The following is a 24,919-nucleotide window of genomic DNA, read 5'->3' as shown; positions in this document are numbered from 1 at the left end:
GGAACATTTAAAACTATCAGTGCAGAAGAAAACATGTATGTACAATCCCATTTTGACTTGTTAAATAATGTTAATTAGATAATAGTCATGTGGTTGCTGTACAAAACAAGGAATAAGAAAACTTAAACATTCAAAGCAAATCCAAAACCTCTCCCTAGTTGTAGCTGTTTCCATAAATATATAAAATTATTAAAACAATATAGTATATTTTTTTTTTTTTTAAGACTGAGGAAGTTTTAAGATGAGAAACAGTTAATGTGTATAAGAATAATGTACATAAAGTATATATAATTATTGTATTTGAGATGAAAAATATTTACATACTTGAAAACTGAATGGAGAAGCCTGATTTGCTGATGAAGAAATCACTGTCAAATTGTAATGTTAATGAGTTGAAAGTGCTGTGAATATCCTCGGGAAGGGCTGAGCCACTCCATTCTTTCAGAAGTATGCTGCTTTCAATAGGCCCATCCCATACCTTCAAGATGTCATGAGCGACCTCAGTGTCAAAAACAATAAAATGAAGACTGCAAAGAGAAAGTGAAAGCATTGTACATTACTCATTAAACACAATTATACAAAGCTCCAAGCACTCATTCCCAAACTGTATTTAGGTTTGAGATGCCTTTTAGGACTGAATTAGGGCTGGTGGTCCTGCAGAGTTAGCCATTTTTCCTGTTGGATGAGCTGATCTTGTAAAAGAGATGGATTCTGTTCTATAAATGCCTAAATTACAGAAAGCATCATTACAGGGCATACAGTACTCATTCCATCTATAAATTCACTTGTTTTTATGAGAGATATTTTAAGAGATATAATTTCATCAAAGATTTCCTCTCTTTATTCAAATGTGGATACCAAGAACACTGATTGGCTTGATTACATGATACTGAAAAAAAGCATTGGCTACTGGGCAGTAGCATACATAGCACAGGAAATTCCATCAGTATGACATTTTCTTTCCTATACAAAACCAGAAAATGTATTGTCCTATCTCTGCATTATGCCAAATTAATAAAATACACAATTGTATTAGAATAATCTGTATTTATCTCTAGGTGAAGTATTAGATTTAGAAAGTGGTTCAAGAACACTACGTTATTAGTCAAAATAAATGTATTGACTTCAAGTTCTGATCATTTACATTTTTAACATTGAAGAAATCTAATAGGTAAATATCAAAGCTTCTTTTTTTTGTTTCCAATAGTTGTGTGTTGATACTCCATTACTTTTGTCATTAATTGGAAATCATTAATTTTAAAATTGTCATTTAAATGTAAATGATGCATTGAAGTCATCTATGATGGAGTGAATTATTTAGATTAGTGAAACAGGATTACTAATAAAAATAGGACAAAAACCTCCCGGTGAAACACTTGCCATTTGCTTATATTGTTTTGCTTGTTTAATTTATAAAGTAATAATTTTCATTGAATTGATAAGTTAAAACTATGGTCTGCATAAGCTGAATAATGAAACAGTTTATTATTTGCTAATTTTTTGCTAAAAAAAAATATCTAATATTCTGAGGTAGCACATTGACTGGAAATCATATAATTCTATCCTGTCACTGGAGTATAAAAGTAGTCTCTGTGGCATATCATTAAACAAATTGGTATCAAGAAATTATTTTCAAATTACAGAAATTAAGATTATCTATTTTGATTAGAAGTTAAATGTGTTTTTTTACATTCTTGCTTTCACAGCAACTTCCTGTTTGGAGCAGAAAAACTAGCTTGAATACTGAACAGAATTTGCCATTTCAAAGTTTTTGAATCTGTGTGTTACTACAACAAAACTGAGCTGAAAGTCTCTTTAAATATTAGTATTCCTTCCACTTGAGTGATTTAGCTGTAGGTCAACAGCAAAGTGTGACAGTCTTTCTTGTCGGTAAATCAAATTGGTGAGGAAAAACTGTTTTAAAAGTTCTTCTAGTATTACTAATTTCCTCTTGCCTGAGTTCTTGGATCCTTCTATCATCTTTCCATAAATCATTATAGAAATATAAGCTCTAGATTCCATCATTCAGTTCTTGGCATATACCTTTATTCCATGCATTATTCACAAGCTTTGTTTCCCTCATTTTCTGTATTCTCCTAATTTCTTCCCTTTTCTGTTATGCTGCCTACTCTATGTGGAAAGATTTTCTAGTCCTTATCTATTAAGCATTCTCTGAGTCCTGAATGCACTTCTTATTAAATTCTCATAATTTTTCACAAATTTGATTATCTTCAACATCTTCTGAAATGTTGCCGATCTTATTATTCAAATGATTATGGGGGGAAAAGTCTGATATTTATATAATTCAAAATGTTATATATGTTAATAATGATATGATGGAAAAGAGCAGGAATGGAAAATGAAAACAATTCAGAGTTGTATATAAAGCTTTATAGCACTAATCCTCTCTGCTGATGATAATTGCCAAATCCTAATCGATCAAAGCGTTCATGACAAAAAGACAGTTTCTAGTAGCTACACAACAAGGTCCAAGATGTCTGATATCTGAGGGCTCCTGGCAGAGTCAGGAGCTTTATGGCTGCTTGAGGTAATGTATTTAAGAAGTAGTGTTGAATAATTATGTTTGATTTCAAGCAAATTATTAGATTGAATTTGCAGTAGGATATAAAAGAATGGCATTACAATGACTCAAGGGAAGAATTTTGATACCACAGTTGACAGCTGTGAGTTTGAGTTGAGTTTGGCTGAGAGGGAGTGAACTTTCCCCAGAGCAGTTCTCACAGTGCTGTGCTTTGTATCAGTAGCTAGAAAGGTGTCGATAACACACCACTGTTTTGGGTAGTGCTGAGCTGTGCTCACACAGCACTAAGGCTTTCCTTTAACTTTCCCTCCTCACCAGTGGGCTGGGGGTGGGCAAGATCTTGGGAGGGGACATAGCCGGGACAACTGCCCCAAACTGACCAAAGGGATAAAACAAAAACTAAAAGAAAGGAAGAGGAAGGGGGGCATTCATTATTCCAACATTTGTCTTTCAGAGCAACCACTTCACACATTGAAATCCTGCTTCTTGGGAAGTGGCTGGATATGGTGTGCTTATGGGAAGCAGATAATCTTTTTTTTTTTTTTCTTTTCTTCCACACACGGCCTTTTCTTTTTCTTTATTAAACTGCTTTTATCTTGGTTCATGAAGTTTTTTCCATCTTATTTTCTTCCCATCCCATCCTGCTGAGGAGGGGAGTGACAGAGCAGCTTGATGGGCACCCAGCATCCAGCCAAGATCAATTCATCACAGTCCCTTTTAGCACCCGATGTGGAGCCTGAGACAATAGCAGTTATATATTAAGTGTGCTATAGCTATAGTAGATATTAAGTGGCAAGCTCCCGTGAAGCCACAGAGTTTGTTGCTGCACTGCTTATCTCTTTATTTTGCTGATCTTGGGAAATGTCAATAAAGATAATGGCTTTGTGCTTCACCCTGGCATTGATGGTCTTACTGTGCTGGAAGAACTATCCCATGAAGAGGATGAGGCAACACATCTCCCTTTTTCTATCTGGGATTGATGAGGATGGTTTTATTATGCAGGTTCCTGAGGTCCTTGTTCACCCTTATGTGAGCTGTTTAATACTACTAATTAACACTGTTAGCATGTTATGTGTTTTGTGGAATCTGGTGTCGTCCTGGTGTAATAGAAGACAAATTTTGAGTGAGGTGATACTGAAATGTGCCCTAAGGCAGCTGTTCCCTCGGTGGCAGGGTGTGTGGAAGGATTTGGGCAGGTTTGTAGAGTTGGTATGATGTCCCATAACCTGGGATTTTTTACACATGAACAGGCAAGTAATCCTGGCCAACTAACATGCCACCTGACAGAAAGATGCCTTGCATACGTCAATGAAAATGAGCAGTTTGTATAGAAGAGTGTGAGAATGTAAGGCTGAACATAATTTATAAAATACTGAAGTCAACAATAAATATTTAAAGTAAGTATATACCTTATTGTCTTTCCTGGATCTGCTTCGATAATCCAAGTACAATGAAGATTGTTGTCATACGGTACTGGGTAGCCAGGGGACAAAATGCGCCCCGATGTAGCAGCATGAATTTGACCACCACACTCAGCTACAAAATAAGTATTACATTTATTTTTAACAAGACCATAATATTTTGCACTTCCATTTGCTGTCCATTCCACAGCTCTCCGTCTTCAAATAGGTAACAGAATGACCTAATATCTCTGAAGCAGTACACATACATACAAATCAGGACATGCACACAAGTTAAAAATTTACATATAATGATCTCATTCCCACCTTGCTATAAAGCAATAAACCATACTTCTGTGATTATGTTATTTTACTGACAAAAGTAGTTCAATATGCACTGAAATTACAAAAGCACAATTTTAGCATCGACAAGAGAGCAAAAATGCTTCAGAAATATCCCATATAATATGTTTGAATTTTCTAAGTAACACTGAATGCTCAAATTCAGACTTTACAGCATTGCATTCTGTAATTAAAATAGCTTTCTGTGTTGTGCTAATGTCAAAATACCTTTAGTTTAATGTTTTCAAGTTACTTCTGTGTAACTTCAAGTTTAACTACATCAAAATGCAGTTAGGTATTGCCTAGTAATTTCCTTTAGTATTTAAAAATTTAAATGCCATATGCCCACAAAGTGAGAAAGTAAATGAAGAAAATGACTAGGTGTAGGCTATGTGGAATATGTCTATGTATGGGCTTGACATTTTTTATGAATGAGATTGAAATGGTTGTAAAGACAAGATGAATGTAAATGTCACTGGAGAGAACAGCAAATATCAAATGTTGACCTAAAACACAACAAGAAAAAAAAATCAAAGGTCTCCACAAACAGGAGGATATTAAGAAAATGTGTCTAAGAAAGAAAGTGATGTTTGAAAGTTCATGACAACTTAAGGAAAAGGAAGGAAAAGAAAGCAGTCAAATCACAGTAAAACTGTGATAGCATAAGATAAAACTAAAGAAGGAAAATATTATATAAATAACACTGGACAGAAGAAAAAAGGAGAGAGCATAAAATGATCTGCAGATGCTTTAACTGGGTTTTCAGGGATCTTTATGACAAGTTTTCCTGTGCACAGAACAGGAGAAAAAAAATAACAATTTAATGAAGGTAACAGACTGTGAAAGGCTGTTTAGAAAGATTCACCTTTAGAAGACTTTCAGAGAGAATAGTGAACATTTGACTTCTTGGGGAGCTAATTAATGTTTCATAAGAGTTTAAAATTGAGAAATAGGAAGCAGGGTTTTATACAAAACTGATGTGATCCCCAAATTTCAGTTTAAATATAGGAACATGGACAGCAAATAAAAAGATATGTAAAGATAATAAAGCTACATAGGAAGATAGCTTTATGGTTGAACAGACAGAAAGCAAGGACAAAATCTGTCTCAGATTACTAGAAGAAAATTGACTATTCTATTGATATCAGGACATAATTTCACTTAGAGATGAAGTGAGATCCTCAAGAAATAAGAGATTTTGGTACAAGTGATTCTAAAAGTTTAGCAACGAAATACAAAACCCAAACCTAGTAATGCAAGGTACAACATCAATTATATAAAAAATGAAAAAGTAACAATCTTGAGTGGACTGGAGATGCTTAAAAGTATACTGTTATCAAGAAAACTGGAAATACACAATAAAAAGTGGAGATACACACAATGGAGGGAGCATTATATAGCAGTGATGCAGAAAATAAAATCAGCCTCCAAAATATACATATTGGTCAAAAATATTTTGTAGAACGGTTATGAAAGAAGTTCTACAGGAGCTAAGATGGGAATCTTACTTAGATTCATTTGATCCTGTTTTCCCTATATTCCTCCAGGTCAGACTGGAATATACATTCTTTTATTTTTTCTTAATACTGTATGATTGAGATGTTAACACCCTACATACAGAGGACAAATCATCATACTAAGAAAAGGAAGTAGGTAGACGGATGGATTTATTCACCTAATAAACTTGAAACCCACAAGTATTTTAGAATTGATTCAAATACTTAATTGGTAGTGAACACAGGCACAAGAAAATATTACAGAAAATGACCTTAGAGTAATGACTTCATTTAAATTAAATGGGGAGACAGGCAAAGGTAGGACTAATTATAGCTTTTCTCTGCAAAAGGGCAAACTTAGAGGAAAAGGAAGGTGGTCGATTAAACTGAAGAGCTTAAGGACTTGAATGTATAAAGAATCTCAAAAAGTCTTTAAATCAAAACTGGAAAGAGTTGTTTTGACCTGTCAGATACATACAAGAAAACTTAGAATTCTAGAATCAAGGGGGGGAAATAACACCTCTACTAAAGACTAAGCAGAAACACTGTTCACTGATGTTTTTCTGGCACTTACCCTCTCTGGGTAAAGTGAATTTTGAAAGGAAGGGAACTTGCTCCTTTGTAGACTGCAGGTCTGTGAATGTGTTCAGCAAATAGCAGCTCCTGGAATGGAGAATGTAGCACCCAATATAGGAGAGAGGCAACAAGCAAGGATTCTGCAGGTCAGGTGAGTGCTCAAAGCAGTTGGTGGCCTGCCCGCAGCAGGCAGCAGAGGCAAAAACTAAGCATCAGAGGGCACACAGAAAGAAAGGCTTTCCCAAGGAGTCATGGGAAGTCCACGTGAAACTTGAACTCAGGAAGTCCCTGGTAACTGCTGGACTGGAAAGCAAAATGGAAGGAGAGAAACTGCCTAGCAAAGGTACAAAGTCAATAGCTATCCTAGTTTCCAGTTATTTTATGCATCTCACCTAGTACTTCTTGATTTAATATTTATGTTGTCTGTAATGACACACAGTTTAAGACACTTGAAGACATGATATTTAAAGAAAAAATCTACTCAACACTCTGACAGATGGGGTATCCTAGCATGGCAACAATGACTAAAGAGCACTCAGATAAAACAATCCACCAATGTGGGATAAAAATTAGAAACTAGCTTCATAGGAATGAGATGCTGAAATAATCTGATGAAAACAGATACGGTAAAAAAGATCATTATTGGCTTTATGATGGGGGTGGCTTAGCCTGTGAAGTGTTTAGATAATACCACTGCCTGTGATAGCATGGCAGACTCGATGACCCAGGATATCATCAGAAACAAAACAGTAGTCTTTTGCCAAAGGCTGCCCTATAGATAGAAGCGTTTCCCAGCAGTTTTGTAGCCATTAATAGCCAGCCATATATTTCAGAGACGGTATACTTGGATGTCCACATTATATCTTTACTTGAAATTTAAACTACGTTTACACCATTATCATCTCATAAAGTATAGAAATACAATTTCTTTCTTTTACCCTTGAAACACCAGAATGAAATCTTTCACTGTCACAATCCATATTACCTATGCAAGTAGGCAAAGGTTTGTCCCAAACTCTCCGATCTCCACTTAAGCAGGTCATAATACTACTACCATGCATTGTATAGCCAGGATTACAGCTGTATAAAATGACAGTGTCTATAAAATGTCCTTCATCTCGGATCTTGTAGCCATAATTTGGTATGCCAGGATCTTCACATTTCACTAGGTCAAAACCTGTGAACAAAAATGGGAAGAGAAAAGAAGAAATAAAGACACAGAGATATAAAATATCAAACAAAATATAATGTCAACGAATCTGATATTGATGCAAATTATGTTCTTATGATTCAATTAGATTAAATATATCCACAGTGAACAAACATAAATTATATATAATTTGGGTAAATCAGAAACTGGAGCACCAACAACTAATTATTCATTTGATACTTGATTATAGTATTAGTTTATTGAAAAAAGCTTAATATCTACACTATCCTAAAAGAGATTAGTGAGCTATTTATTAATTTATACAACTTCTATTATTTTTTATCCAAAGAAGAGGAAGTATCAAGCCTGCATTTAGCACTAAATGGCAGCTTCATCTCCTCATCTAATCTCTACAATAAAGCCAGCAGAGCATAGTGGCAACTAAGGAAGAACATGCAAAGGTTGTTCTATCCATCTTAGTGTCAAGATAGCATGGTTTCAGTTTCTTCTCTGCCGAAAAGAAGACATATCCCTACACTGATTTTCAAATAGCATTCCCCTTTTTGGCCTATTAACATGCTGAATGGGATAAGCAGTTACCTCTGTGCTCCTTGGAATGAGCAGTTCTACTCTAAGCAGCTACAACTCTTGCCATGTTTTATCCTCTCCTCTCTGCATTTTCTCCGTATAGCATTGCTAGAATGTAAAGATGCATTCTAAATCTCTCCTTTTGCCTTGAGGTCCAGTTCTTGGAGCAATATAAAGAGTGGTTCCAAATTCATCTTTCTCAACTCTATATTCTTTTTCTTTGTGTATTCTTCCTTTATTACAGTCATGTCCACAGCCCAAGGAAGTAATTCTGACTACACAAATGGTTTCCATTTGCTGTCCTTATTTTGCTGAACAGCTTCATTAAGTGGTTCTGAATCAGGCTGCTGGTCTTCTGTTCAGTTTGCTGTTTTCGGCTCATTCTCTACAGGAGGTTGCCCACAGAAGCTGTGGCTGCCCTATCTCTGGAAGTGTTCAAGGCCAGGTTGGATGGTGCTTTGAGCAACCTGGTCTAGTGGAATATGTCCCTGCTCATGGCAGGGGGCTTTGAACTACCTGATATTTAAGATCCCTTCTAACTCAAAACCATTCTATGATTCTATGAGGTCATTCACTAATTAGGAGACAATCAGACATATCTATGATAAATAGCATACTCATACACAACGTGTCATTACTTCACAAATGTACAAACTAGAGTTGGTATCATATTTTTCTTATTTCCTTTCTTCTGGCGCTGAGGTCAACCTCAGCTGAAGAAATGGCAAGGAGTCTAATACCTTGCTTTTCTTCCTGTACAGATGCTAAAGCTGTCTATCACCTGAGTCCTCTGAAAACACAAACCACTTTTTTTTCCTTTGATCATAAATTAGGAACAAATTTTGGGAATTACCTGCTATAACTCAGGGTTCTGAAAATTAGAAGGCTAAATCTGAAGTAGTCAGCTTAGGCTACTTTCCTACTCAGTCCAGAAATACAAATCTCCAGAAAACTAACTATTTAGATAGGTGGTCAGATCAGTCAGTTCAATCAGTTTCTGGAAACACTTTTTTTCTACCTTTACTGTAAACTGAGCCTAGGCTCTTTCTTTATATAATAGGCTATAGTGGCTCAGAATTCTAAGTATTTAGACTTAGGGAAAGGGAAGCCCACCCAGAAAAATATAATGCTATTTAATCACATAGACACTGCCTCTCTGTCTGTCCTAATATCATAAGAAACATGAAGCCCCAAAGCCAGTGAGAATGCTCTGACCACAGCCATGCATTGTTAAACTCAATTACCCTTCAAAAGAGCATGGCTGTCAACCAGCCACTTTCTGGGAATTTAGCATACACTGTTCTACAACATTACGCTTGAGATTGTTTGGGAGAGTGCTAGACAACCCAAGGTAGAAGCATGCCAGCATTTACCCTAACATTACAGCAGTCTAGATGATCACTTTCCCACACTCTCGTCCTGATAATGTTTTGTTTATTAACAGTTGCAGCTTATGTGTCAGAAGGAGTATCTATAATCACATAATGTACAAATGGATTATAGAGATTTATCATTACTCCCTTGCTAAAAGATTGTTTCCATTTGAACATTTGCACATCCCTGCAATTTCACTTTGTTGACAAAAAAGAAACAAGCAAACATACTCAGTTTCCAGACAAAAGGGATAGCATTCATTTTAACTAGCTCTCATATATAAACAGCCATATCTAAACCTGTTGTCTTTTAGAGTTAATAGTAATTTATGGGCCATGATTAATCTCATCTTAAAATAGATATCTAAAATAGATTGGTGTAATTATGCAATTCTAAAAAGGTCCATTTCTCTTCACTCACTATAAAAAAAGCCAAGATGATTAGGTCATTCACATGAGCTGAACATCACAAGAAATAGCTATATTTAATTGTTTTAATTTTATTACACATAGAAAGACATTTATTTGGAAACCTGAAAATGTAAGTTGTTTAATAGATAAGTGAACATACTTTATTACTGATTTGACAGCGTGAGCCAGTGTAACACTATTTCTCTGCCACCGGCTTTTAGATAATTTCCCATCCTTCAGTAGGTGCAACATTTGGTTAGCACTAGCAATGGCATGTGATTGACAGATGAAACTCTTCTGATTAAAGAATCTACTTGTGTGTGGTGAAATAAACTTTCCATAACACTAATATATAGTTACAAAGCTACATAAGAGATTGATTTTCCAAGAAAAGGTTGTCAGGGAGAGGCAGACCAACAGATAAAACTGGGTGAAATGAAACAAACTTTTGGACAAACAAGCCCTTCTAATGTGCTATAGAGCCATTTTCAATACAGAAGATGTCAAGACTGGGATAAAATTGTAATTCTGACTGGCTGCCATTTCATGTATTCCACTTAGCATGCGGTTTTGCACAAGTTTGTGAAAATATATCTAATGCAATGCCAGAGAATCTTACTTATTTTCCTTTCTTTTTTGCAGTGCCACTTCTGTGGGATGATGTCTATAAAAGGCACAAATCTCCTCATTCATCAAAATTAAAGCTTCCTGAATGGTGCAAAACCAAGATTAGTGTGTTTATCTTTTTACAATCTGTTTGCACAGTATACATGGCACATATACTATTCCATTTTCTCCTTATCTGCAATGATGATCCCTGAGGACTCTTGACATCACTGACATGAACAGAGATCCTGCCAGAAGCTTTAGAAGTTTGACAGAAGCCTACCACTGCCTGCCTGCACTTTCTATAGTCTTCTTTTGAAATAGAAGTGAGTAGCACAGATCTTTCTGCCTTTCCTTTAGCTTATTAATAGTTCACATAGTTATTGTAAGTCACTTATACCTTCAAGTACCCACTAGCATAGGGTGTTTCCACCTTTTATGATTTGTGGACTGCTAGAAGTTCTCAAAAGTAAGTTACAGTACTATAAAAGTCTATCACTATTGAAAATAAGCTTGCTTTTCATTACATTTGCAGACTCTATGGCAGAAGTCCATGAGGTCCCACAGATCAGAGACCAAAATTCACTTTACTACTGCATTAGAATACTATAATTGAATTACATATAATCTAATACAAAAATATGAAATTCATCATTAAATGAAATGATCTTGATATTAACATAAAAAACTTACTGGGGCTCTTATCGAAAGAATTTCTTCTAAACCAAATTTTCTGAAGACAGAAATTAATTCAAAATGTAGATTGAGATTTGGCATTTAGGAAGAGCCAACAAATAAGAACTGTTGGGTTTTGTTTATCTTAAGCCTAAAATCTCCAACCTGTAAAATTATTTACTATCCCTTGGCATTATTTTGACTAACATGGTTTTGAAATGACTTCTGTTACATTGCTAAATATGTAGTATGTATATATCATAGCATCCAAATGTTAGACTATATTGATTTCCATTACAAAAGGCTGTGTAGTTGTGTGTATGTTTATAAAGAAATAAAATACTAAGAATAAATAAATAAATAAATACATAAATTTTAACTAGAAGTGCATATCACATAAAATTCAATTACTATTGCAATAACAGGAGAATAAATTAGTTAACTACTTACTGGCTCTTCCTCTCCTCCACCTCAGACTGGTCTAGATAATCACATGAAATGTAATGATTTTGTCCATTTACTCTTCTAACATGAATACCATAAATGTAGACAAAGTGTCTCTAAATCTAGCATATTTTTACAGTTCTTGAGCCATCATTCTCCAAATGTGGAAAGACTTTTTCACCTGTCAATAGCACTATCCCAAAGTGAATTGCCTGCTTCTTCAAGACTGTCATACTCCACAAATACTCACTGAACTGTTTTTCTGTATATGTAAATGGCAAAAGTCCTCTGCAAATTAGAAGTAGGAAAAATAAGCTTTAGTAAAGACACTGTCTGAATACACAGCAATAGATATAGGAATTGCCTGTGCATGTCAGAGGACAAGAAGTCCCTTACAGAAATATATTGCTTTCTAAAATCTTATTTTTGAGACTCCGTGGGAGAATTTATATCAACAGAGGAGTTAAGATTTTCTGTCAGTCTATTCTAAACTCAAATCTAATCAAATATTTATTTTGGTTAAAGTGTTAGATAAGCTGCTTGTAAAGAACATAACCACTCACTGTCTTGGGTATCAGAATTCAATGTTCTATTGCACACACGATACAGAAAAAAATAACATGCTAGTAAAAATATCTAACTGGAAGCAAAAATATGAAGCCTAAATTTAAATACCTCTGAGACACTAAACGCTTCAGTATTTGATGGTTTTTTTTTTAGTTTATTCAGATATTTCTATCAAAAGGTCACGTTGGAAAACAAGTATGGATTTTTATTTCTTCTAATTATTGCCAATTGAGGAAAAGACCCGTGGTAGTCTCAGTTTTTAGGTTTATATACTGTCGGTTTCAGCTGGGATAGTTAATTTCTTCTTAGTAGTTAGTACAGTGCTGTGTTTGACTCTGATGTGAGAACAACGTTGATAGCACACTGATGTTTTTAGTTGTTGCTGGGTGATGTTTAAACTAAATCAAGGACTTTTCAGTTTCCTGAGCCCTGCCAGTGAGAGGGCTGGAGGGGCACAGGAAATTGGGAGTGGATACATGACCCAAGCTAGCCAAAGAGGTATTCCATACCATATGACATCATGCTGAGTATATAAACTGGGGGAAGGAGAAGGAAGGGGGGCTGATATTTGGCGTTACGGCATTTGTCTTCCCGAGTAACCATTACGTGTGACAGAGCCCTGCTTCCCTGGGGATGGCCGAACACCTGCCTGCCAATGGGAAGTAGTGAATGAATTCTTTGGTTTGCTTTGCTTGCATGCACGGCTTTTGCTTTACCTATTAAATTGTTCTTATCTCAACCCTGGAGTATTACATTCCTTTCCAATCCTCCTTCCCATCCATCTGGGTGGGGGGGAGTGAGCAAGCAGCAGCATGGTACTTGGTTGCCAGCTGAGGTTAAACCATGACAGTCCTTTTTGGTGCCCAACATAGAGCATGAAGGATTTGAGATAACAATGGATTTGACTGGAATGTGCTAGTTTGAATTTATAGCTGATATTGCTGTTTAGCTATTAAGGGGCAGGTTTCTGTGCTTGCTGGGGCTTGCTCGCCTTACTATATATTAGACTCTAGTGCTCATTAGTGGCTGTTTCTTGCTTTTGCTGCTTGCTGTACTGCTTATCATCTCACTGTGCTGTCCCTGAGAACATTCTGATAACAGCAATGGCAATATGCTGGAGCTGGCAGGCAGCCGGGGCATAGCTGCTGTTTCTGTGCTGCTGTACTGGACAGGCTGGAACTTCAGTGTGAACTCGAGTCAAAGGGACTGTGACCTGTGGATGAGTCCATGTGGAAGCAGGACACCCCAAAGCCCCTGTAGCCGTCACTAAGTCCATGCCTGAGCAGGTATATCTTGGAGCATCTGTGGCCATGGTTATGTCTGTGCCGCAGCAGGTATGCCTCTGAAGGAATTGTGGCCCAAGAACAAGTCCATGTTGGAGAAGGTACATCTCGAAGCATCTGTGGCTGTGGATAAACCCATGCTACAACAGGTACACCTTAAAGCATCAGTGGCTGTGTGTGAGGTCTGGGTCTAGAAAGTGGACAAAAGCAATAGACACTCTGAATTGCAAGCTATGGTACTCATAATCAAATTTTACTTCTGACACAAGGAAATGATGAGGCATGTTACATTACATCTGTCTTAGCAGAACATACAAGCACACTGTTATCAGGGACCAGAATATAGGTCCTTTATGAGCACCCAAGAAATAAGGCTGCAGGGGTTTACTCCTTCCTTTTTTTCTTTTTGGCTTAGTTAACCTTGTTCATGCTTTAGCACAAAGTATACTATGGCAGTTAAAACTTCACCCATGGAGGTGGAAGAGAAGAGTTTTAACACAGGAAATAATTGAACTGACAGTAAAATAAATGTATCATCACAGTCCTTTAATACTATGGTCCCATGGTGCAAATGTGTTCAACAATTTTTAATAGGTTAACTTTATTTAGAAGCTTTATGTTGCACTAATTATTGTTTGTCAATGCCATTGTGACTTTACGCCAAACCATATATAAAACTGGCATAAAAGCACAAAATGTTCATAAGTTTCCTTCTGTATGCTCTAGTTAATTTCACAGGAATTCAGTCATGTTCATGCCAGATTCAGATCAGATTTGCACTGCTGGGTGTTCTGATTCTGCACAGATTCATTTTTAATGACTGGCACCTAAGCCTCAGATATGATCCCAGAACAATGTAACCAGCAAGTAAAAGAATACTGTAGACACCAAGCTGTTAAAAAAATAATAATATAGATGGAGTTTCTTCAAAAAAGCATGAACCTGCGTTGTGCCTGCAGTTGACTCTGGCAGTTTGTAGTATGAACTCTAAATAGAAAGCCTACCAGGCAAAACTGTAAAGATTTTTTTAGAAGAAATGCTACCTGGACTATCTGCAAAACTTTCAATCTCTAACCTAAAGAAGAACATCCTGAAACAAAATATGTAGCATATAGGTGTAGGTCAACACTATTAATGATCTCAGCTTACATGAGTAAATTTATACTCATATAATTTCCTAATAATATTACTGTTTGTTACAGATGAGAAAATACTGTCAAAACAGCAATGCCACTAATCCCCATTAAAAATTTAGAAGAAACCCCATGAATTTAGAAAAGCTTTTTCAGCTTATTTATTAAGCACTAAAGGATTAAAAGCACACCCCATGGGACTCCAAATAGTGTTTAATAATCTCTAATAATTATATAATTTACTATACCATAAGTATAGACTGGGTGGGCCCTGCGCAGTGAAAAGGTAATGTTATCTTTTCATGTCTACTTGCTAGGGAGGTCAGAGCTTATAAATGATGTATAATCTGTCTTTAGCTTCTGAAAGTGATGTAGTAAAATATTTTGGGATGACTCCAAAAAAAGTAGGGCAGATGCATATATAAATCCTTCAGTACATACATGGAAAAATTAAAAGTTGTTTTAATATTTAAAAGGTAAGGTAAGTTAATGTGAAAATATTGGAAACATCAAGAACTCAGTGTTATCTAAATCTCAAGCAATTTAAGCTCATATACATAATCTATATATTTTACACAGTCATTTTTGAACTACCAAAGAGTAATTAATGTCCAGAGTCTATAATAGATTTCTAAATGCATGTAAATGCCAACAAATACTCATTCTGCAGTTGCGAGGAAGTTACTCACACAGTTAGCACTTAAAAATATTCTGTATGTTACTTGTGAGCAGAGCACTGGTCTGACTTTTTTTTTTTTTTTTTTTTTTTTTTTTGGTCATGGGGGGAGGAGAAAATGAGAAGAAATAATATGGACACATACATTTTTTCTCATGGTATTTAGTGCAAGGTGTTTTGGCTTAACACCTGCCATATGCTTCAGTGACTACAAAGGCACTTGTTTCCTCACAGTCTTTTCTAGAATAATCACTTTCAGAGTTATCAAGTCACCACGAACATAAAGGATGGATTGAAGTATGGAAAAAATTGTACAAGATTCTAAAAATCAGTATGGCACAGACAACTGAAAGTTAAGATCCCCATCATCTGTAGCTGTGCTCATTCTTTCACACACTGACAAGGAAACTACGTTCACACACTGCCTGTTATTCTGGCTAGTGATGTTGATGCCTGACACTTCTGAAAATCAAGTTCTAAATACACTCTGGTGAATCTAGATAAATAATGAGAAACACATAAATCTTTTTGACCTGTCATTATTCTGTCTTAAGCAACTTTCCCCACCTAGAAAGTTTATGGAAGTGAAAGGAACAGAAATAAGTAAGTTTATAGCATTCATCCTCTTTAACTATCTTTCTTCCAAATAGTCTGCTCTCTACATGCATCCTAATTCTGCTCATATATCATACACACATAGTTTTGGCAGGGTGTTTTTAATACCATGCATAAACTTCTGAAGGAATAAAATTAATTTTATTAATAAATAACTTTGAGTTGTAAATAATAAGAAACATATTTTTGATGACTAAAAAATATGTTCCCTATTTATTGCTAATGTTCAGTTATAAAAAATGATTATATTCTAGGGCAACAAGCTTAATTTGTTGAAATGTAAACTATTCCCTCATGTAATGAAGGCAAGAGAGAAAACAGTCCCATTCCTACATCTGATCTGTTAAAATCCTTACAAATGAATTCTGGATTATTTTTTCCCTGAAAATTTATGTTTTCATAAATTATTTTAATTTAAAAAAAATCTAAAAAAATGGTTATGTAATGTATTTTACATTATTTATTTTAGAAGAGGTCATTTAAACAGTTTTAAGAAAGGGAAAAAATCAGTCAGAAGAAAGCTAAGGTCAAACTTTAATCTCAGGGGCACACACAAATGCCTTGAAATGTCCAACATTAAAAAAAAAATAAATCATATGTAAGGTTTTAATTTTGTATAACAGTATGAGAAGTATGGAACAGAATAATATCTTTATAATATATACATATATATATATTACATTTATATAAATTTATAATTTATAAATTTACTTATAAATATATTTCTATATATGGTTATAGATATATAATATTTAGACTGTTATATTTATACTTTCATAAATTTGACAGTTTGTAAATCAGCAATGAGGCACTTAAAAAATCTTACATTTGAATCGCAGCAAGAAGGAGCTTGCAAGAAAGATTGGTCTATCATCCTAGTTTTCTAAGTGAAAATCATCTACCTGACTGAAGGAATTGCATATCAATAAGACAATTGGCTAGATAACAATGGCAGGTTTTGCCCTTGTCTCATACTCAATAGCTGCTGTTTCTCCTTCCCAAAACAGAGAGGGTTGAGACAATAATCCTAAACTGGTAATAATAATTTTTTGTCTAACATGAGGCCAAAGTAGGCAAGAATACTAGTCGTAAAGAACAATAAGGTACCGACAGTATCTTCAAGTATCCTAAGCTTTCAGACACAAGTTTTTGTTTTGGGGAAAATTCTCATACTTACAGCAATTGCAATAAATTGTTAGTACATTACTGTCTACTTACGTAAAACTTGGAAAAGAGGACATGATTCATTGCAAATAAACATGAGTCTTTTTGTGAAAAGCAGAGGAAATGGAAAAATTTTTGGAATAAATCCCACCTAAAATTCAGTAAGTCCAATTTTACATACACCCATATAATTGCTAAACCCATAATGGCTTCATACAAATAGATTATTTTTAAAAAATAAGAGAGAAAATGTTCAGGTTGAGGTGGCAAAGAAGGTAAACAAGTTTTGTTCTTCAAGCTGCTGCACTGACAGATTCATGGAAGCTTTGTTCCCATTAAGGTCTAAGAAATAATTCGTCAAACAGCATCACTTCTTTAATATTAAAATAACATAATCTTTAGGCCAGCACACCTGGGATTATGAATTTACCTGAAATCTGCTTGCAAATTTAAACCACATATTATAGTTAGGATGCATACATCAGTAGATGAGAAAGAAATATCCTTAAGAAGCCTACCTGAATTAGTATTACTGAAAAATCTTCCTGTTATATTCTAAAGATAAATTTTCAATATAAATGTAAACCAACACATGCATACGGATATCTATGGTGATCTCTGCTAGCCCCTATCTTTCTCACCTTCAAAGCATAACTGCATTTTAAACTTTATAACAGGAGATTTCAAAAAGAAGCTCTTTTCTTAAAGGCAATAGTTGCGATTACCACAGGAAAACCTAGTGGCTTTAGATGGGGTGAGAATCTCTGACCCATACACAGAAAAGCCAGAAGTCCTTCAAAAGATTATAACTGGCAATTATTAGAACCAAATCAAAATAACCTTTAACAAATTACCATTTTACATGTTTTAATTCCTTATATAAAATGTCTTTTTTTTCCTTAATTGAAAATGAGAAATATGTAACATCCTTTTCTTTCTAATCCCATGCACAGAGGGATGATTTAGGGATATAAAAATGATAAATTATTTAATTGTTGGAGACTAAGTAAAATGTTTTTCTTTTAAATGTTCAGAAATCTTTTTTAAAAAGATGTTATTAATCTTGTGTATGCATATTTCGAATATGCATATTTTAATTCAAACAAAAGCCTGGCTTTCACTCCAAGTATTTTTGAAGAGAGTTTAATAAACATGGACTATTCAGCCTTACTCTTAATACAGCATGCTACTACTCTTCTATTTTTTGTGATTCTTCTTCCCAGTTTCATTCTTGCAACTTTCTTCTTACCAGTGCAGTCTCAGTCCCCCAGTCCACATGCTTCCAATGTTTCTTGGAGAGTTTGCCTTGCTACCCTCCTCTTTTACATGTGTATCCTAGTCCTTTTGTCTCAAACGTCATCTTTCCCTATATGCCAAGGCACTCTTCTTGCCTGCTGCACTTCTCAAAGCTCTCTGGTTTGGTACTGCAGCTTCCCTTATTCCAAGCTGCAGACATGTAAACATAAGAGGTGCCCACATATTCCTTCTCTGTTCTTCCCTTCTCTACAAGTCTGGCTTCTATTTCCTTTGTATTGCAACCAAAAAACCACTATTCTCTATCTCTCATACTTCTGTACTGAAAATCCTGAAAGCCTGCAGAAGACAGTTTACTTTTTTTGTTGTTGTTTTTGGGGGGGTGGGCGGGAGGGAAGATACTATGATATGATCATGTTATTAAACAGGATATAGTAATTCTTGTACACAAGTTAATTAAAATTTCTAACAAACCTTTCTTTTAACATTTATTAAATGTTTACTTCCCAATTTTGCAACTTTGACTTTCTTTTAGCATAATTTTCCCTATGCACTCAATACAGCCTACATTAATTTGGGGTTAGTCACATAATTGTACTGATCTTAAAACAATCTGTGAATATATATGTGTGTATATATATATATATACACATACACGTATAGGTTAAGACCTACTCATTTAATGATTTTTGCCTTTTGTTTATTTTCATTTAATTTTGTCTTACATTTTTACTTCAATGTCTGAAGATTCTCTTTGGAACAGATCTTATATACCAATTAATTACTGAAAGGAAATTGAAAGAGCTTCTTTTCATTACTGGATTGTTCTGCTCAACTGACACTATACAGCCTGAGGCAAAGCCACTGTATTTCTGAATGTGAGCCTGTGTGCTAGAAGAATTGACTGAGTCTGCAGTTTCAGAACATTGTTTTTATTGACATTCTTTTAACATTGTCAATTACTGTAGAATAGGAAATGAACTAAACTGAATTTCAGTTCAGGATTCTCTTTACTTTCCAGGTTTAAGCCATTTATATAAATTTAGATTATGCTAATTCAGATTCACCTTCCATGCACTAACTTTCACTATCTCTTGAAAGATGTGGGGGTAGACAATGTTTATAATAGAGAACTTAAACTAAAGATTAAAACGAAGTCTAGTAATAACAGAATACTATCAATGCCAAATGCGTGCATCATGTCTGAGAAATGTATTTCAAAACTTCTTTTCTTAAACTGAAAAGAATATATTGAGCGCAATGAACAGTATATTGTAAAACTCCTAACTATGCATGCTAAATATAGAGGATGATGAATGCAAAATAAATGTTAAACCTACATTTTTTTAAAAAAAAATCTATCTATGCACAATCCTAAATCTATTTTCTTTTAGAAACACTAGAGATAATTTGATGCAAATTCTGTGGAGTTGGGCACAGCCCAAAGGTCTAAATCTTGCCCACCATTCTGGCAGAAAGGATAGCTACCAGAATTCAGCTTTCAATGAAAGAAATGGTCATGGGTTCTAAATTGTGGAAGTTAAGATATGAGTCTACATAACATTCACTCTTAAAAAGAAAAATCCTTAGTGAGAATTTTTCTAGCCCTCGTTTCCATCTTATCAGAAATACAGGAAAATACCTGATTTCACATCATAGGGAAATGGAGGATACAAATAAAAGACAAGTATTGAGGAACTAACATGAGACTTCACTTTTAATCTATAGCAGTGAATCAGCAACAGGTGAGTGAAAGGCCTTCAGAAAGTTAAAGTCCACGTACAGAGTATGCCACAAATCTGAATGGTTTTCAGACTTCATAGAGTCTGTAACTAGTTCTGCATGTTTCTGAAATACACAGGAGTCTGTTGTGAGGCCGAACATACTGCTGAGTAGCAGTACTGCTTGGCACATTCCTGCAGATAATATCTGTCAATATTCCTGGATGGACCCTTCCACTGACTCATTACAATGAACTCCAAAGCTTATCCTGCAGATAAGTGAAGCTTTTGTTTCTATTATATCCTGCACAGACTGAGGAACCATGAAATTGCCATAGAGAACTAGATAAGCTGCTCCTAAAAAAGTAGATGTCTGGATAAGGACTGAGAGCAGCTTCACATTATCTCAGACAGGTGGCTGCCAGTGAAGGAACTTGTTAAAAGCCCTCAGGTCTGAGGAGAGTCCAAAGAGCAGTTCTACATAGTGGCAAAATTCCTTACGCATCACAACCCTGGGGATACTTTCTGAGGACATGGCTATGTGCTATCATGAATATAGACACGCATCTTCAGGAATCATGAGAAGAAATGAGTTTTGATAGTCCTAGCCAGCCCTGTGAAGGGAAAAAGTGTTTTGCTCTCCATTGTGTGTAAACTTTTACTGAAAAAACAAGGATGGACAAGTATTTGAACAGGAAGCACAGACACTGGCCTCTTTGTTGCAGCCTTTGTTTTGAGATATGAAGATTGTTTTAGGTGTTTTACCTTCTTTCTATGAATTTTGGGCATGTACATAAAACAGCAATGTCTTTAAAAGATAAACGACACGGCTACTGGCAAAAAGAAATTGTGAAAGTAATTTTTGCATTGTCATCTATGTGCATCGAATAAGACACAAGTAAAATTACTGTACAAGTTATCTTCACAGGAGTTAAGAGTGATCACTGTGGAAGTAGAGTATAGTTCTGAGTACTTTATGATCTGTACAGCTCCATACAGACCACAAACTAGTCAGCATTAAGCAGTACTTAGTTTCACAAAAGATTTATATATGACATGTATGATGAAGTGTTGCAGGACTGATTTTGTTTTTTCTATACCTAGGAAAAGAGACTATCTTTAAAGAATGAGTATTAAAGAGTAGCAAGGAAGTACATGTGACACAAGGAAAGTTCAGTTCTCCACATGAGGAGTGAAAACAGCCACTGTTAAAATTCCTCTTGTGTCAGGATTGCGATAAGGGAATGGTTAGCTATCAAAGGGAGACTGCCTGTTTTTATGCAGAAGCCGTACTGCATTGCTCCTTATTTAAAGTTGCAGTCTGTTACTTTTACCAGACAGCTGTCTTTTGTTTTTACTGCCCGTCACTGTGTGGCATCAGCAAGATTTCTTTTTAATTTGAACGTCAATTTAACACTGAGTCACAGAATCACAGAATGGTCAGGGTTGGAAGGGAACCCTAGAGATGACCTAGCCCAACCCTCTGCTAAAGCAGGTTCACCCAGAGCAGGTTGCACAGAATTGCATCCAGGCAGGTTTTGAATGTCTCCAGAGAAGGAGACGCCACAACCCCTCTGGGCAGCCTCTCCCCCTCAAGGTAAAGAAGTTCTTCCTTGTATTCAGAAGGAACTTCTTGTTTAGCAGTTTGTGCCTGTTGCCCCTTGTTCTGTCGCTGGGCCTGGCCCCATCCTCTAGACCTGGGATCCTCAAACTACGGCCCGCGGGCTGGATATGGCCCCCCAGGGTCCTCAATCTGGCCCCCGGTATTTACAGGCCCCCCCGACCCCCCCCCCCCCCCCCCCCCCCCCCGCCCTGCCCCTGCTGGGGGCTGGGGGGGAAATCAAGCAGCCGCAGATGACTGCCTGCCACTTCATCCGAGCACTGGGACCCTTTTTTTAAAAAAGTTTGAGGACCCCTGCTCTAGACATTCACCTTTAAGATATTTGTAGACATTAATAAGATCCCCTCTCACTCTTCTCCAGGCTACACAGGCCCAGCTCTCTCAGCCTTCCCTCATAAGGGAGATGTTTCTGTCCCCTCATCATCTGTGTAGCCCTCTGCTAGGCCCTCTCCAGTAGTTCCCTGTCTCACTTGAACTGGGGAGCCCAGCACTGGACACAGCACCCCAGATGTGGCCTCACCAGGGCAGAGCAGAGGGGCAGGATCACCTCCCTCCACCTGCTGGCCACGATCCTCCTGATGCACCCCAGGGTCCCACTGGCCTTCTTGGCCACCAGGGCACACTGCTGGCTCATGGCCACCTTGCTGTCCACCAGAACTCCCAGGTCCTTCCCGGCAGAGCTGCCTCCCAGCAGGCCAGCCCCAGCCTGTACTGGTGCGGGGGGTTATTCCTGCCCAGGGGCAGGACCCTCCACTTGCCTTTGCTGAACTCCATGAGGTCCCTCTCCGCCCAGCTCCCCAGCCTGCCCAGGTCTCGCTGAATGGCAGCGCAGCCTGCTGGGGTCTCAGCCACTCCTCCCAGTTTTGTATCATCACCATATAGTACTAACATTATAGCACAAAGCACTGGCCAGAATGGCTTAATCTTCTGATGAGCAGTGAGCAGGAAAGGTAGGTCCAGCTGTGGGAATGCCTATGGCTACATCTTCCCATCCCCCATGATGGTTAAAAAAGAAATATATACTGGGGAGAGAGGCAAAGAAGAACTTTGCTATTTTTGCAAGCTCTGCTTGAGAGGAGTGAGAAATAAGAAAGGAAAACTTGTACAATATGGGCTTCATTCCTAAGGCTGAAATAATCCACAAAGTTTTCATATTGAAAGACTTTCTTACTTCCTGTGTCATTGGTATATAAAAGACATTTAAGAAGGAATCATCTATTAAAAACTGAGATCAACCTCAGGTAAAAGATTTAGTCTCATCAAGCTCATGTTTTCATTTCCTCAGCACTGAGATATGAATGGCTGTAGATGTTCCCTCTGACACTGGTCTAAAGGTACTATAAGTGAAAACAGACATTCATTTTCTCTTATTAACTTTAATGCATTTTAACCTTAGTTTTAAGGAATTGGCTTTATTTTAACTTGTTTGACACACAATGGATAAGTTTTCTCTTTGTTCCTCTTGGTTTTTTTCTCCTCTGGTAGACTTAGATACAGCTATTTCTCAAATTAGTTTCACTGATTCTTATTCGTACATATTTACCCCGCCAATCTCAGGCTAAAATATTAGCAAAATTTTATTGTCTCCATTTTTCTGGAGACTTTTCTTAAATTCAGCCACTATAATTTTAGTCTTTGGTCAAAATATTTCTTAGTTTCTATAGAGTTTATCATGATGCTTTCCAGTTTTAAAAAAATCTCTAACCATTGTGATAAATCCATTTCCTTGAAACCACTTTGGAGTTTTAGATCAAGAATAAAATTATTATAATTACTAGCTTCCATTCAGTATTGTTCTTACCCTGAGACAATTTCCTACACAGCAGATTTCAGTAGAACTTGAATCCTTTACAGATTTCCTTTTAATATCTGCTCATATTCTGAATACTACAATTTATACGATTTGGATTCTGAGTTTATAGAATTCTGTTTTATTATGTTAGTACCGAGATCCTGAAAACAGAAATAAAAGTTTCTTTATCCACACTTCTGTTCTCATGGATAACTAGCTTTTCCTTCTGTTGTATTTGTAAATTTAACATCATCCATAGAATTCACAATGTTAAAATAGAAAGGTAGTTGCACAGAACTGAAATAGTACTTTTAAGTTAGTCTTTTTAATAACACATTACAATGGCTCTAAAACTCAAACTTCAAAGTTGCACTAATCTTGATTTTAATAGCATTAGCAGGAAGAAAAATACTGGAGAGAGCAACAGTTAAGGGCAGTTGATGTGTCAATTGCGGGCAGCGAGAACTCAGCAACCATAAAGGGAATAACCAGAACTGATTTACCACAGATTTGTTACTCATCACTTCTCCAAGCTCTTTCTAACAATCTTATGATATTCATGATTCAATTTCATTCACTACAGCATATATATTTCTCATTTCCTTCAGTGAGACCACATTTTAACACAATTTTAACTTTTTTTCTTTGTTTCAGTAATTTTAAAGTATCTGGCATTACATTTCAATCTGAAAAGTGAATAAATACACTGCAGAGTAAGCTTTCAGGAAAGTTAAGTCCAGCTGTAAACTACAGCTTGATTAATCCAAACAAATAATTATAAATTTCTTTTTGATTTATTTACCAAAGGAAAATGGATGCATTTGGATAGTAACTGTATTGGAACGGCACCAAAAACTCCAATCCCATCAAATAATAAGTATAAATTTCTGGTATATATGATCTTTAAAATATTGCTAGGATTGGACTCCTTCAGAAAGAAGAATAGAAGTCAGCACTGCAGCCAATTTTCAAAGCATTCCAAAAGAATGCATCTTCTGCTTGTATCAATTTATAAATAATGAAAAGTCCCCCAGTGAAGTGTTTGGAAATAACACAGAATATGTTTTCTTGTGACAGTTGATGAAAATCATCTAGTGCAATAGTCACTATCTATAAATGCATTATTTTGAATTTGGCTTCCTGAAAATAGAAAATACTGTATTTACAAAAAGGTACTGTCTCTAGTGAGAACAGGCAGGAGGAAAAGTCATTACAGATAAACATCTCAAAATGAACTGCTGGGAACTGATCACATGATATAATAAATGAGGTATTTACCAACAACAACAAGTAAAATGTTATGAAGACGTAGGAAAGTCAGGTTTGCCTACGTACACAGTATTGTGAAGACTACTGTTGAAGACTGTCAAATTCTGTCTACAAACTTCAGAAAATGTGAAAATATGTGGAAGAATAGAAAACAGAGATTTAAGACTAATCAAACAGCCAGGAAAAAGAGCCTGAAGATATGAATTATAATATGATAACTT

General features: G+C 36.0%; 1 protein-coding gene across 1 annotated transcript in view; it reads right to left on the bottom strand.

Annotated features, from left to right (window-relative positions):
- CSMD1 (CUB and Sushi multiple domains 1) overlaps positions 1 to 24,919 on the bottom strand; it is a 1,211,070-nt gene that overhangs the window by 227,573 nt on the left and 958,578 nt on the right. The window contains exons 24-26 of the mRNA XM_040599137.1: positions 7,342 to 7,533; positions 3,952 to 4,078; positions 325 to 527 (exon numbers count right to left, since the gene is read on the bottom strand). Of these exons, the coding sequence (XP_040455071.1) occupies positions 325 to 527; positions 3,952 to 4,078; positions 7,342 to 7,533 (522 nt within the window). The remainder of the gene's footprint in view (positions 1 to 324; positions 528 to 3,951; positions 4,079 to 7,341; positions 7,534 to 24,919) is intronic.

The sequence above is a fragment of the Falco naumanni genome, chromosome 6, assembly GCF_017639655.2.
Source record: "Falco naumanni isolate bFalNau1 chromosome 6, bFalNau1.pat, whole genome shotgun sequence".
Classification (NCBI taxonomy): domain Eukaryota; kingdom Metazoa; phylum Chordata; class Aves; order Falconiformes; family Falconidae; genus Falco; species Falco naumanni.
This window is presented reverse-complemented; position numbering and strand designations above follow the sequence as displayed.